The 15,540-nt window shown below is 36.7% G+C and overlaps 2 protein-coding genes across 2 annotated transcripts; both read left to right on the forward strand.

Moving 5' to 3' along the window:
* Positions 1-287: 287 nt before the first annotated feature.
* Positions 288-2,580, forward strand: LOC21395353 (polyphenol oxidase, chloroplastic). The gene has a single exon (XM_010102265.2). The coding sequence runs from the start codon at positions 364-366 to the stop codon at positions 2,176-2,178; it is 1,815 nt and encodes a 604-aa protein (XP_010100567.1). The 5' UTR covers positions 288-363; the 3' UTR covers positions 2,179-2,580.
* An 8,187-nt stretch (positions 2,581-10,767) lies between these two features.
* LOC21395354 (polyphenol oxidase, chloroplastic) lies at positions 10,768-12,543 on the forward strand. The gene has a single exon (XM_010102266.1). The coding sequence runs from the start codon at positions 10,768-10,770 to the stop codon at positions 12,541-12,543; it is 1,776 nt and encodes a 591-aa protein (XP_010100568.1).
* Positions 12,544-15,540: the final 2,997 nt, after the last annotated feature.

Genomic DNA, 15,540 nt, shown 5'->3' on the forward strand with positions numbered 1-15,540 from the left:
GTCTCAATAGCAATTTGAAAAAATTTTGAATTTACTTTTAAATATTGTTCAGCAATGTTCTTTCTTGTATAATAAATGCTAACTAATACTTGAAGGATGACAAGGACCCACCAAAATAAGAAATAAAAACACGTGAAAGATGCCGTATCATTTAGGTTATTAATTATGAGATTTTCTTCCCAGCAAAAAAGGGAGAAAAAAGAAAAAGAAAAAACGTCCAGACACGAGCTTCGAAGAGAGCTGATTTTGCATTTCGAAAAGAAAAATAATTAATATCCTTACATATACTCTGAATTTTCCCTATAAAGAGATCGCTTCTCTGAATAACGTAGTAACCAAAACCCTATCTCCAAGCTAGCAAATATGGCTTCTTTCTCCCTTACACAAGCTCTCGCGACCACCACTCCCACCACCATTTATAAACCTTCCTTGTATCCTTCATTTCAAAACAAATCCCAATCTCCCAGCCATGCAAAGACTAAAAGCAAAGCCCTTTTACGTAGATCACCAATCTCATGCATGGCAACGGAGAATGGTGATAACCAAAACCCTACCGCCAACTCTTCTAACTCCGGTGTGGGAAAACTCGACCGGAGAAATATGCTGCTCGGTCTCGGAGGGCTATACGGTGCAGCCGGGCTAGGATCCGACCGATTCGCCATTGCCGATCCGTTGCTTCCGCCGGACCTCTCAAAATGCAGCACTCCGAGCGGCCTCCCTGCCGGCGTCGTGACCGAATGCTGTCCCCCGTATTCGGACGAAATCATTGATTACAAGCCGCCGAGAACCCCGCTGCGCGTTAGGCCCGCAGCGCACCTTGTGGACAGCGAGTACATTGCCAAGTACAACGAAGCAACGAAGCGCATGCGGAAACTCCCCGACAGCGACCCGCGAAATTTCATGCAACAAGCCAACGTGCACTGTGCCTACTGCAATGGCGCGTACGATCAAGTCAACTATCCCGAAATCGTTCTTCAAGTCCACAACGGTTGGCATTTCTTTCCCTTCCACCGGTGGTACCTCTATTTCTACGAGAAGATCTTGGGGAAGCTTATCGACGACCCGACCTTCGCCTTGCCGTTTTGGAACTGGGACCATCCCAACGGCATGCAAATGCCGGCCTTTTTCACCAACAAATCATCTGCGCTCTACGACGAAAAACGAAGCATCAAGCACCAGCCACCCAGTCTCGTCGACCTTAACTTTGGTCTGAGTAAAGATACCACCCCCAAGACTTATAACGAACAGGTACAGGAGAATCTCACCATCATGTACCAGAGTATGGTTTCCGGAGCCAAACTACAGTCGCTCTTCTTCGGCGAACCGTACCGCCAAGGCACGGATAAGGAACCCGGGGCGGGTACCGTCGAGAGAACTCCTCACACTGCTATCCATATCTGGGGCGGGAGCGAGAAGGACAGGGAAAAGAATGGCGAAAACTTGGGGAACTTCTACTCGGCGGGGCGAGACCCGATGTTTTACAGCCACCACGCCAATGTCGACAGGATGTGGAGTCTATGGAAGACGATAGGTGGCCGGAAGAGGAAAGATATCAGCGACCCGGACTATTTGAACGCCGAGTTCTTGTTTTACGACGAGAACGCTAGGCTTGTCCGTGTCAAGGTCAGAGACTGCCTCGACACCAAGAAGCTCGGGTACATCTACGATGACGTCGAGCTTCCCTGGCTGTACAAAAAGCCCAAGCCTCGTAAGTCGAAGCTCGTGAAATTGCTCAAGAATCTTGGTGTGGCGCGTGCCGCCGACGCCAAGCGAGTGGCGCTTTCCGATTTTCCGATAACGTTGACGGACAATATAGTGACGACGGTGGTGCCAAGGGCGATAAAGGGGAGGAGCAAGGAGGAGAAGGAGGAGGAAGAGGAGGTGTTGATAATTGAAGGCATTGAATTCGACAAAGAATTGGCGGTGAAGTTTGACGTGTACGTCAACGACGAGGATGTCCCTGGGCCGGACAAGTCCGAGTTTGCGGGAAGCTTCGGTAACGTTCCTCACAAGCTTAAGCCTGGTGCTGAGCGCGGCAAGGTTTCACTGAAACTCGGGATATCGGACTTGTTGGACGACGTCGGAGCCGACGACGATGAAAACATCATTGTGGCTTTGGTGCCGAAGAATAATTATCCGGTCACCATTGGTGGCATTAAGATTGAGCTGCTTTCTTGAACTAGTTCAGTCCTTTCGTTGATAAAAATGTTTTGTTTCAATAAACAGCCAGCCAAAGCGGTTCACGTCGAAGTTGGCCTATTTTTCGAATTACAAGCTCTATGCATGGTAGCTAGCGGCTACCTAGCTCTTGTGTAATCGTTCTACGTTAGTTGGGACCATATATATATATATATATGTGTGTGTGTGTGTGTGTGTGTGTGTGGGCGCGCGCGCGCGCGCTAGCTCGCCTAATATATATGTGTAATAGTTAAAAAGTGTACTTTATCTAGAAAGAACGTGTGTTAATCATTTGATCATTAGTGATTTCCGAGTCCTTGATCAAAATATCATTCTAGTTATTTATCTTTAAACTTGTTTATCCATGGATGAGATTTATAAATTATCCTTTTTTTTGGGTCATTTCTCTTCTTTAATGCAACTTATTTAGCTGTAAAAGTACCGTTTATCTATAGAAATTGCAATCTTGGGCGAGACATATTTTGTATGTATAATAGCTAGGATCAAACTCAATATTGTTTTTACCCAAAAGAAAAAGGGAAAAACAAACTCAAAGATTTCAAAGCTATATAATTAATTTATTGGACTTAATGAAATCATTAAATACATGGCGTGAAAAGAAAATTAGATAATACAATTCTCAATATATAGCTAGTTTTGGAAATCCTAGAAAATAATATTTTTGCCTGAAATTCTACAACGACAAATAAACTGATCCGATATGTTGAAGAGAATACTCTTTTTCTCTCTTATTACAAAGAAAAGAAAAAGAACAAAAGGAAAAGCGGGGTATTTGCAAGAGACTTGAAATGAAAGCTACCCAACCGGTAGAAATAGAAGCCGTACATGGTAAAAGGGTAGACAAAAATTTAAGACGACGTACCATACGTAAAATTAAATGAGGATTAGTCACGCAAGCTATAGTAAATTTGTCAGAAATCTCATGGTGTACAAACTTATAATTAATTAATGTATCCTATAAATACGGGAAATTGGGCTTCAACTTTTTAAGTTTTCTTCATTTTATTGATTTAAATTTTATTACAGTGAAAATTTTTTAAAAATAATTATATTTAATTTGTTTATTAGAGTAAGATTTTTTTTATAAAAAATCACATCTCAATTTAAATTAAAAACTTAAATCAGTCAACTAAACCGGCCGTAATTATTTACAGGATTCAAAAATAAAATAAAATAAATAAAAGGAGTCTCGATAGATTAGAAAGAAATTGACCTTTTTACGTGAACACTAGATGGCAGTTTCTCTAAAATCATTGTTTAATTTCCATAATTCAAGGACGAAAATCTAAAAGCAGTTGATGTTACATTAGAAAAAAAAAATGGTTCGAATTTTGCATAATCATCGAGAGTCTAGCCTTTTAAACCTAAAACAGTGAAAATCAATCTCCCAAGCTCCCTGGCAGCTCTTCAAGAGCTCTGACATCCAAGAATGTCACTCTCAACACTCTCGATGTTGTCGTCCTTTGCTTCTCTCATCGCTACTCCTTTTCTCCGGGAAGTCCTGATCAAGGCAAAATTTCAATGACTTTAAAGAAAGTTGTAGGATTTTCGTCTAAGGAAATTTCTTTGAATTAATTAGATTGCAGATTTTGCTATTGAGAGTTCTATGAAATCGGTCGGCGGATGATTGGAATTTTGTGATTTTTATCAAATTGATTGGGTTATTAGTAGGCTTTTCAGATTTTTGTTAAAGTACAAATCACGCAACATGACGTAGTTTGGAAGTGGAAGTTAAAATAGCAACGTTTAATAAATATTATAGAATCAACAATTGTTTTTTTTGTTGAAAATACAAATTGTAAAAGATAATTTCAATAAAATCAAGTATTTGAAATACCTACGAATAAATAAATCATCATATGACAAGAATCCTAAATAATCATAATAATGCTCATGGCCAAGCCCACCTATGTTGTGGAATAGCTTGATCACATTCTAGGATTTGCTCATGTGGTTGAGCTATGAGTTTAGGATAGGCTAAACACGCCAACCTGTTCATATTGGCCGGGCCCGTGCCAAATCCCCGACATGAATTGGTCAAGGTTCTAGACTTAAAAGTCTTTTTTAAAATGACTAAATTAGTCTTTTTGTTATAATTAATATATTTTTTAAAATTTCCCTTATAATTAAAATGCCCGCCTAGTCTTGGTGTGCCGTGTTTTAAGGAATGAGTGGACCAACCTTTTCCCTTTTAGGTCTAGACCAGGTAAGATAGCGAATCTAGCGAGCCTTACTCGAAGTCTCACCTTAAATTTGTAGCTCTATCCCAAGCATACGAACTTCATTTCTCACCTTTATGCGACCTTAAGGCAAAACATAGTTTTAATTCTCTTAAAAAATATTTTCATAATCTCAAATTCCAATTTGTCGATATAGACCAATCGCAATCAATATTTAGGGTAACTCTTCTACATCTCTGACTACCTGATCCATGAAATCACTAGAGTACACTTCATCCAAATTCTACTTGAGGACCATTTTTTATATGAAAATAATTTTCCATAGAAGCATTTTTTGGATAAAGGAAATTCTGACTCCTCATGCCAAACTATTTCGTAAAATATTAATCTTAAACGTCTCCAAAAATTACAAAATTTAATCTTCATCAAATTTAGAGTTTTCTAAAGAGCTATCACACTGTCTCGTACCTGTTAATCCCCCCGAAAGCAGCAAACGCATATCAGCCACGAAAGCTTTAGAAGTTAACAAAAACAAGAGGAAAAACAAAGAAAAAACATGTTTGTATCAAACAACTCGACAACAAATCATGAAATATCAAGAGGGTCAAATTTTCAACCCACAATAAAAAGATAAACAATATCTAAGAAAATGTCTGACTCAAACATGCAGATTATCAGAAAAATATCGTTGAATGAAAAATCTTCCTCTAGCATAAAAATTTACGGAAAATCCAATCTTCCCCCAAGGTCTCTTTACTGATCAAGTCTCCACCAAATAATGGAGGGGTTCAATTTTTTCCTTGATACCTTCTAGGAGAGAAATAGGTTGGGTCAGATCAATCGCGTTTCTCTTTTTTCTGAAAGTTCTTCTCTTTCTTGACTGAAAATTCCGTTTGAAAGTCTCTTGTATTTGCTTGAGTTAAAAGATCATGGCGTTTTTTCTCTCTGTTTCTTTAACTATTTGATTTTCCTTGATTGTTTATAATATGAGATTGGTACGTAGATGAAGGAAAGCGAGCTTTCCCCATACTTGTCTTCTTTTACTTTTGCTTGGTGCTGAAATCAGATCCTATCCTAACTCTTCGAATCAACTAATTTGATCTTTTTCTCGCTAAAACTCTTGTTTTCTCTTTCAAATTTGATAGAGTTTCAGTGAGTTAAAATAGAAAAAAAAAAAGATCCCTTTGCCTTTGTGCTTCCCCTATTTATAGAATTCCGATCTTTAAGATTGAATTCCATAAACTTCATTCATTGTCCACATCATTTTCACCCTTCTAATACTTGACTTTGAAGATTTATCTTTCCTCGTCAACTTCATTCTGTTTTGAAGATTCATTGTCGATCGTAAGCGGCTTTCTCTGCTTCCTTCTTCTTAATCTTACTAAACAACTTCGTTCTATTTGTGACTATTATTTATCCCCACACCTGGATTAGTAGATATTGTAATCAAGTATATACCCACCGTCTACGTGGTGGATGAGTGATATGTTTCTATCGGAGAGTATCAGAAATGTTGGAAATTGATCGTTTGTATAGAGGTAAGCACAACAGTTTTTTTTTTTTTTTTTTTTTTTTTTTTTTTTTTTTTTTTTTTTTTCCTTATTTTTACACTAACTTTATTATATCTATATGTATAGAGGTAAGCACAACAGTACAAGAATAAAAGAGCAGTTAGGAAAAAGTTTGACAAATATCGTAAAACACTTGCTTATATTAAAGATATGTGGTCGAACAAGTTGAACGAAATATGTGTTGCTGCGTACGTAGACGAATTCAATTATACGACATATCATTCGCTAAGTTGTGTTTTTCCTTTGTTTGATGTGAATGAAACAAGTGATTTCCTTTGGGATGAATTATGTGAGCGTTTAATACATAAAAAAATCCTTTCAAAAAAAATATACTAAAAAGAAAATAATTTTAAATTTTAAATTGCATGTTAGTAACCTCATAATGTCTGACAAAGAAAAGGAAAACAGGCAACAAAAAGAGCAGAAAAACAATGAATTATTGGTGGGACTACATTAATGACATATTTACTTATTAAGATTGAGGAATTAAGATTGAGGAATGAGAGTGGAGAATGAGAGTCAGTCTCATATTTACTTGTTCTTTTCATCGTGAAATGAGAATGAGATTGGTGGATCCTACTCAAATTTGAGATTGAGGAATGAGATTAGAACCTATATTTACTATTTTATTTGCCTAATATTATAATATTAGCTTAATTATTTTTAATTTTCATATATTAAAATATGTACTTTATTTTTAAATTTAAATATATATATTCAAATTTATTAAATTTCTAAATATATTAATTATGATTAATTTTAATATAATAAGTATATTATTTATTATTTAAATTAAAAATATAAAATTAACTTAAATGGTATATTAGTATTTTTACACTAATTTATTCCGATTCTATGTGTGAGTAAATGTATGTATGAAATTTGGAGTAATTCTAATTCTGAATTTTATCACTAAATAAACAACTTATTATAACTCTAATTCCTCATTCTAAATCCTACTCACTCTGAATTATGTCTACTTCAATTCATGCACAATTATTGTGTAGGTAAACATGCTATAATTGGTATGTATCTACCCAGTGGAAAACGTGCGCACTTTTTTTTTTTTTTTCTCCTCTCCAATGGAACGTCGTTATAAATCTAGATATCGAAATAAATTCATGAATCTGGGGATGTGTGCTTTGTTTTCTCTCTTTTTTTAGTCATGATTTGAATTTCATTTGCGAGCCTCTTATTATCGTCATCATCACCATCATCATTTTTTTCTTGTTGTTGAGTGGTGATTATCATTATTATTATAATTACTAGCTGACTAGGCTATACCTATAGTATTTTATATTATAATTTTTAAGACTAATGATAATAGCACTTGTGGAATATGAATTCTGCAATTAAATTTGTAAAGAGTAGGCCAATGAGTAAATCTGAATGTCGATTGAGTGGCTAGTCAATGACCTCGAGTCAATATATTAATATAAGTACGACAATGTAAAGTCCAATAAAATACATGAGAGATATGAAAACCGACATGTTATGGCTTACTTTTGATGCGAAGCGACGATCCACTGTAGAACCTTTTCACTATAATCAAATAAAATTACAATAAAATGTAATGCCGAGCTTATACTTAAATCTAAAAAAACCAAGCGCCAACCAAAGAGGGTGGGAAACCGACATGTCTGTGACTGATTTTCTCGGACAGTACTTGCTCAGCCACCGTCAATGACTTTGGGAGGTTCAAAAATGCCGATGAAGCTCGGAAGGATGGCGCCATAAAAGCAAGGACGACAATAGTGTGCCAAAGAAGAAGGGACAAGTAGGGATGATTGGTTACAGTGGTTTCTTTCATAAAAAATACACGTAAATCGAAAATAGTTCTAATCTCATGTTTCTAATTCATGAACCAAACGTCTTCAGTTATGTTTAGTAAAAGGGTTCAAACTTGATCGGTTCAAATGATTTTGTTACATTATTTTTTCTTATAAAAATTTAAATTTTGGTTTGAACTTATGAACGGAACATCCATAAATTAGGGTTTTTTTTTTTTTTTTTTTTTTTTTTTTTTTTTTTTTTTTACGGAAGAAAGAGGGAAATAGACCAAGATTTGAGATGAATTAAAATTAATAGGCCAATAGTTTACATAAGTTAATAAATAAGTCAAATTACTGTTTTTGTCCATAACTTGTGTGGTTATGAACCATAACTTGACAAGTTATTGTCTATAATTCACGGTTTTTATCCATAACTTGTCTGGCTATGAACCATAACTTGACAAGTTTGTCCATAACTTATCTGGTTATGAACCATAACTTGACAAGTTATTACCTATTAATTTCTATAACTAAAAATTAGCCTATATACTTTCTTAAGCTTTTTATAGTGGCCTATTTTCTACTATTTCCGTTTTTTTACTTTAGTAAGTGGGCTTAGTTCAAAACTTAAAGGGAGAAAGAAGGAAATAGGCCAAGACTTGAGATGAATTAAAATTAATAGGTCAATAGTTTACATAAGTTAATAAATAGGTCAAATTACTATTTTCGTCCATAACTTGTCTGGTTATGAACCATAACTAGACAAGTTATTGTCCATAATTCACGGTTTTTATCCATAACTTGTCTGGCTACGAACCATAACTTGACAACTTTGTCCATAACTTATCTAGTTATGAATCATAACTTGACAAGTTATGACCTATTAATTTCTATAACTAAAAATTGGTCTATATACTTTCTTAAGCTTTTCATATTAGCCTATTTTTTATTATTTCCCAAACTTAAATGCCTTTTGGGTTGGGCCTAGCTAAGTATATGTGGGAGTGTGGTTGGGTGAACATAGGCCTTAAGTTTTAGGGTTTTTATATTTAGCATCAAAATAAAAAACAGAAAAAATTAAAGGAAGCCGGGGAGTATCCTCGCACTACGAAAGGAGAAGGAGCAGAGGTGGAACAGTGCTAAAACGAAGCCTTTTTGGTTTTCGGTTCAACGACAGATTCTCCAATGCAAAAACCATTCACCGAACCGCCATCTTCGAGCGGTTTGATTTCACTCGTGACCGATGGAATCAGCTACCATCCTCCGATGGTTTTTCCATCTGTTTCAGTCGGAACCATCGGTTATTGTCCGTTCTCGACTTTTTGTTCGCCTCTAGTATTGGTAGCAATAAAAAAGAAGGATCCATTTAGATTGAAATATTTTGACGAGTATCACAAGGTATCCAGATTATCCAGAAAATGAATAACACTATGTTGGATAGCTTCCAGATTACTTAAAAAATGAGATAAAAGGAATCCCATGAGATTAACATTATTGGGAATGAAAATTGTAATTCTTCTACGAATGAGAATATTTGAATATTCTGATTCCACCCTTAAGATTACGGCATAAAAATGCCAATTTTAAGTTTATTAGTTATAGACCTGTTAATTGTTCTTATATATAATGAATATTTACGAGTAATATGCTATTGAAATTACTTAACTAACTACATATGGTTTTGAGCATTGGTGTAGAAAAGAGCTGATTGTTGTTCTTGGATCAATTCTAAAACGAAATGCAGTTTACAATTTTTTTAGGGCCATTTTACAATTATCTGACAAGAAAGGTACGTATTTAGAGGGTTGACTAGAATTTTGTAATATTAGTGTCCTGTGGCACCACATAGCTACAAGAAATTCGGTTTTTTGTTGTTAGTAAATTCTTGTGGTGGGTGCAAATGATATCTTAAGAAAGGTATTAACCTTAAAACTCAAAATTTTCTCTTTTCCTTTTCTGCGCCCAACAGTTTTCACCCCATTTGTCAACAATTCATTTGTTAATTCTTTCTCTGTCTAATGTATTATATATATATATATATATATATGCTTCCCTGCGTATATGATACATCAATGAACTCGGTAATAGTGAGCTATCAATATTTACAAGTGCAATAACTTGTATATAGCTGTATTGCCTTCCCTACATGACCGAGTGATCAGAAGCACTGCATGATTACGCTAGCTAAGTATTAGATTCTGGCCGGAAAAAAGGGTAGATATGAGATGAATTCTCATCACCATATTTAAGAAAGTTATAAATATAAAATAACGTACTAGTTAGTAGCTGTATACTGTCAATATATATATGGATATAACTTACTGATACCTAAGTTCGTTCACATGGTCGTGCTATTAGCAGTTGTATGTACAACAAAATTCTTTTACTATTACCTTGACAAAGAGTGCGTTTAGTTATCTGTTTCATTACGAAACATGAGATTCAGCTTATTTTAACGATTAGTCCTACGATAAGTTGCTTTAAACACATTCCTTTTTAGCACAATGACACAAATATGCATTAATCTTTCATGAAGGCTAATGTATTATATTATATGTTACGCGTCCTACTTTGACAAAGGCGTCCTTTTTTCATTTTTTTATTTTATGCTGATGTGTTTCACTATATATAAATATATATATATATATATATATATGGTCGCACGTGTTTCTTTTGTTTGTGCTGATTCTGCTGAAGCTTTTGGGCTCGGCGGATTCTTTGCCTCTTACCAAACTTCATATAGCTAGTCTGAATCTGATATACGTTAATTTGTCTGTTTGCAAAAATTCAGCGACATTTTTTACTAAATTGGTTATATTCAAGGAATAATTAGCTAGCTGTCTTTTTTCTAGTAAAGTTTCCATTAGCAAAAAGAAAATAAAAAATAAAGTTTTGCGCTGTACAAGCAAGCATGCACGAGGAAACAGTGTACTGGTGTGTATACCAGATTATTAGGCTTCCCCACAACCAGTTTCATCATAAATAGGAGGTCATTTCCTCCCTGTGTGTGCAATATCTCCAACGCATATACACCTATAAGCAAATATGGCTTCTCTCGTCCTAACCTCTACTTCCTTTTGTCCCTCCTTTCGAACTCCAGGAGACGCAAAACCTACGAAAGGCATACGTAAATCAAATATTGCATGCAAAATCACGTCTGATCAGACTGACCAGCAAAGTTCTTCAACAAGTAGTCCTCGAAAATATGATAGGAGAGACGTGCTACTTGGTCTCGGCGGCCTATACGGCATGGCGGGGCTGAGCACCGTAAATGGCCCATTGGCCTCCGCTGCACCGATTCAGGCACCGGACTTATCAAAATGTCACTTGCCGGATGATGTGCCTCCTACTGTCCATGTCGAATGTTGCCCACCAGTGGCCCCAAAGATCATAGACTACACGCCACCAGCGCACATCCCATCCAAACTACGTGTTAGGCTCCCAGCGCATACGCTCGACAAAGAATACATTGACAAGTACAACATAGCCATGGAGCGCATGAGAGCTCTCCCCGACGACGACCCGCGAAGCTTCACGCAACAAGCTATGGTCCACTGCGCCTATTGCAACGGCGCGTACGACCAGATTGGATTTCCGGACATCAACATCCAAGTGCACAACTGTTGGCTCTTCCTTCCCTTCCATCGCTGGCAACTCTACTTCTACGAGAGAATCCTAGGCAGCCTCATCAACGACCCAACCTTTGCCTTGCCCTTCTGGAACTGGGACCACCCTGAAGGCATGCGAATGCCCGACATATTCGCCGACCCAACCTCGTCGCTTTACGACGAGAACCGAAACCCTAATCACCAGCCTCCGGTTGTTGTTGATCTCGACTACACAAAAGGCGCTGATGATCCAACGATCGATGACAAGCAACAGATTATCCACAACCTCAGCATCATGTACCGTCAGGTGGTGACCCCCAAAACTGCGGAGCTGTTCTTCGGCCTGCCTTATCGTGCCGGTGACCAGCCTAACCCAGGAATGGGCGCCTTGGAGAGAATGCCCCACAACAATCTTCATATATGGGGCGGCAATCCAAATAACCCTAACAATGAAGATTTGGGACACTTCTACTCATCTGGTCGGGACCCACTGTTTTACTCTCTCCACGCCAACGTTGACCGGATATGGAACATATGGAAGACACTGCCGGGCGACAAGAGAACGGATTTTTCCGACTCCGATTGGCTCGAAACTTCGTTCGTGTTCTACGACGAGAAAAAACAACTCGTACGCGTGAAGGTGAAAGATGCAGTTGACACTAGATTGCTCGGTTATACATATGAGAAACGCCCTCTTCCTTGGCTAAATTGCAAGCCAGAATCTAGGAAGGCGAAAGTGACAACAACAGCTAGTAACATCCTTGTCCCCTCAGCGCGTGCGGTTGAGAAAAAGGTTACAACGCCGCTGACTGCTTTCCCGTTGATGTTGGACAATCCGATAAGCACGGTGGTGCCGAGACCGAAGAAGAGGAGGAGCAAGAAGGAGAAGGATGATGCAGAGGAAGTACTGATAATTAAAGGTGTTGAGTTCGAAGAGACTTTGTCGGTCAGCTTTGCCGTGTACGTGAATGACGAGGATCAGACTGAAACGATCCGTCCAGACAACTCCGAGTTCGCCGGGAGCTTCACGAGCGTACCGAGTGGCAAAAAGGATAGCCATGAGAAGACGAAAACCGACGTATTGTTCGCGATAACGGAGTTGTTGGAGGATTTGGATGCTGAAGACGATGACACTGTGGTAGTGACTTTGGTGCCAAGGAATGAGGTTGGAAAAGTGAAGATCGATGGGATCAAGATTGAGTTGCGTTCTTAATCACCATGATCGATTATAAAGGCCTTACAACTTGGTACAAGTAAAATGAAGGTGAAGAACATCTAAAATCTTCAGTATTCCCTTCAATTTAAAAAATAAAATATAAGAGATAAAACAATATTAATAATAAATAAAAGTGTTTCAACATTAATAATTAAGGCTAATGAAATGTTTGAAAGAATTACCTTGGGAATTTAGTTTTCCTTTCTCCTAATGTATTGGCCGAGCACATAACTCTTTCATTCAGTTGGCATATGTCTCCCGCTGGCCGATCTTCATGTAATCGGACTTTTAGCTACTTGTACACGTACCGCATGCTTTCTATTAATATGTTCGTACATATGATTAAACAATATCGCTGTTGAATTAATGAATTACTGGTCAACTAAACAAATTAATAAAAACATTAGTAAAAAAAAAACACAAAATTAATAGGAAAGTTAACATATAAATTATAATAAGCCTTTTTTTCCGTCCAAAAACATGTACTTCATCAGTGTGTGTGTGTGTATATATTGTTATGCATAATTGTATACAACGAGCCCAAGCAGTTCTATCATCATTACTGTTATTGTCACTAAATACTAATTGAGCTAGTTTTTAGATTTTTTTTTTTGGTCAAAATCCATATATTTGCGTATGTCAATATATGTGTAAACAATAAAAAATTTTGTACAAAAATGATATATTTGAATTCTAATTTTCTAAAAATGACTCTCTCTAATTTATCCTATAAATGTAATCTAGAAAAATTGGCCCACCATTTCTTTGCACGACGAACATTTCCAATGGATTTTCTACGATTTTAAAGTGTTTAGGAGCTGGACGTTACCGATCGAGGAGGGGAAATTCATATGGTTAGTTTTAAATAAGAAAATACCAGTCTCTCCATACTAAACTTGGCTCCATTGATTTCTTGTTTATTGTTTCCCCAATAAAAATTAGTGTGCCATGCTAATAATTAAAATGTTAGATAAAACATTAAAAAAAAAAAAAAAAACTTAAACTGCACGGACTTAGGCTCGCATATTCCTGATTAAGTAGTGCTAGCCAGGGATCTCAATTTTTAGAAACAAACTTTTTGAAATTAAATGACAAATAAATGGTTAGAAATAACAATCTCTGCTAAATTTCAGATGAAACAACAAAAGGAAATCCACACTCGAATCTGTTTGAACACACCGTGAACAATTAAACCAACTCAGAACAAATTTCTGGAAATATCTCAGCACTTTATTCTTCATTCAATCAAAAATACATACATCTGTACAAGCTTTTCTCTCCTTGAACAGACTCCAGACAAATCCTCAAGAGTAGGGGCGGCAATACGGGTCACGACAAGACAACACGAATCGAAATCGACACGAAAATTACGGGTTAGGGTTGAGAAAAATGAGGTGTGGGTCGGAATCGGGTCGACTCGAAATTGACACGAACAAAACGGGTCGTTTTCAGGTTGGGCCCGTGTGACCCGAAATTGACCCGCAATTCAATTTCGTGTCAATTTCGGGTTCAAACCCGAAACTGACCCGTAGAGAAAAAAAAAATAAATATATATATATATAACATTACAGAATACATATACTAAACCTAAACAACAATACATCTTCATTATCATTCCTCTGAATTGGAAGCCCGACCATGCCCTAGTGTCATGCCCTCTTTCTTCTTCTTCTTCTTCTTCTTCTTCTTCTCTCGAAATAGCGACTTTGGTTCACTCAAGTTTTGTTCTCTGCCTTCAAATTTTCCTCTCTGCCCTCAAATTTTGACATCCCCCTCATCTCTCAACTGCCACCTGCCCTCAAATTTCCACAGTGAAGTTTCAGATTTGGAGCAACTCTATCTCAAAATAGCAACAAGGTAAGTTATGTTCTTCTATTTTTTTCCTATTTTTTCCGTATGAGTTTGAAATCTGAATACGGTTTCTATTTGATGTCAAAACAACCTGGGTGAAGTGAATTTGCTGAAAATATTGGTTGAAATCGGATGAAATCGGCACTTTTTTCCCCTTGAGAAACCAAGTTTTCTTGGATGTTTTGATTCGGAAAAGTTGTGTTACCATTGACAATGGCATTGTAGCGGAAAATATTGGTTGCAATTGCTCCTGGGTGAAGTGAATTTGCTGTTATATTCACTGCTTCTTCCTGAAAAAAAAAAAAATATTTGACTGACAACAGACTGATTATTAATTCAATTAGCCTTATGATGGATAAACTAAAGCCTTGTTTATACCTTTAGACGTCTTGCAAGCTCATTAGCATGCAAAATGTTAGCAAGCTTCGATTGCCCATATCCGGCTGCGCCTAGTTTTCCATACCTGTTATTTAGTATATGAATGGTTTTCTTTAGATATTTCATGAATAATACTAGTTTCGATTATTTTCTTTTATTTCACAGTCATATCAGATTATTCCAGTAACTGCAACTATACTGCAAGTTGTTACCCAGAAGGATCATTAATTTGTTCAAAACGGATTCCTTCACGATAGGTGAAGCGATGACCAGCTGAGGAGACGTTTACAATTCTTCCTTCTTTTCCACTTTGTTGTGATGTTTTCTTCATTGTGTCCAACAAAAGATTTGTGAGGAGAAAATGGCCTAGCAGACAGGGAGAAGAAAAATAAAATTAATTTTGTAACCATATAATGCAAATTTGAAGTGCTTATTAAAATGAGAAAACAAAAAAGAACAATCAATTTACTCGGTACACTAATATGGAAAATGCTAGCTATAGCACTAAACGTAACACAACAATTACCTCCTTACAATCTTAAGTATTTGCATGAAACCTTATACCTATATGCAGATATTTGCTCCGGAAAATTTTTAAACCTTTATCAGTAATCTTTAATTTGCGAATAATTTCATCGTTCAGTTTATCCCAAAAAAAAAAAAAGGGACAATTTAACCATTATTTTTGGTATATATGCAAATACGTACCTAAGTGGTTTGTTGCAAACTGTAGTTCCATATTGTCTTTAGAAAGCTTGAATGCAC

Source organism: Morus notabilis, unplaced genomic scaffold (genome assembly GCF_000414095.1).
Source record: "Morus notabilis unplaced genomic scaffold, ASM41409v2 Scaffold1428, whole genome shotgun sequence".
NCBI lineage: Eukaryota > Viridiplantae > Streptophyta > Magnoliopsida > Rosales > Moraceae > Morus > Morus notabilis.

Excerpts from the sequence above, each read along its gene's own strand:
- LOC21395353 (XM_010102265.2), top strand. The coding sequence starts at position 364 with ATGGCTTCTTTCTCCCTTACACAAGCTCTCGCGACCACCACTCCCACC.
- LOC21395354 (XM_010102266.1), top strand. The coding sequence starts at position 10,768 with ATGGCTTCTCTCGTCCTAACCTCTACTTCCTTTTGTCCCTCCTTTCGA.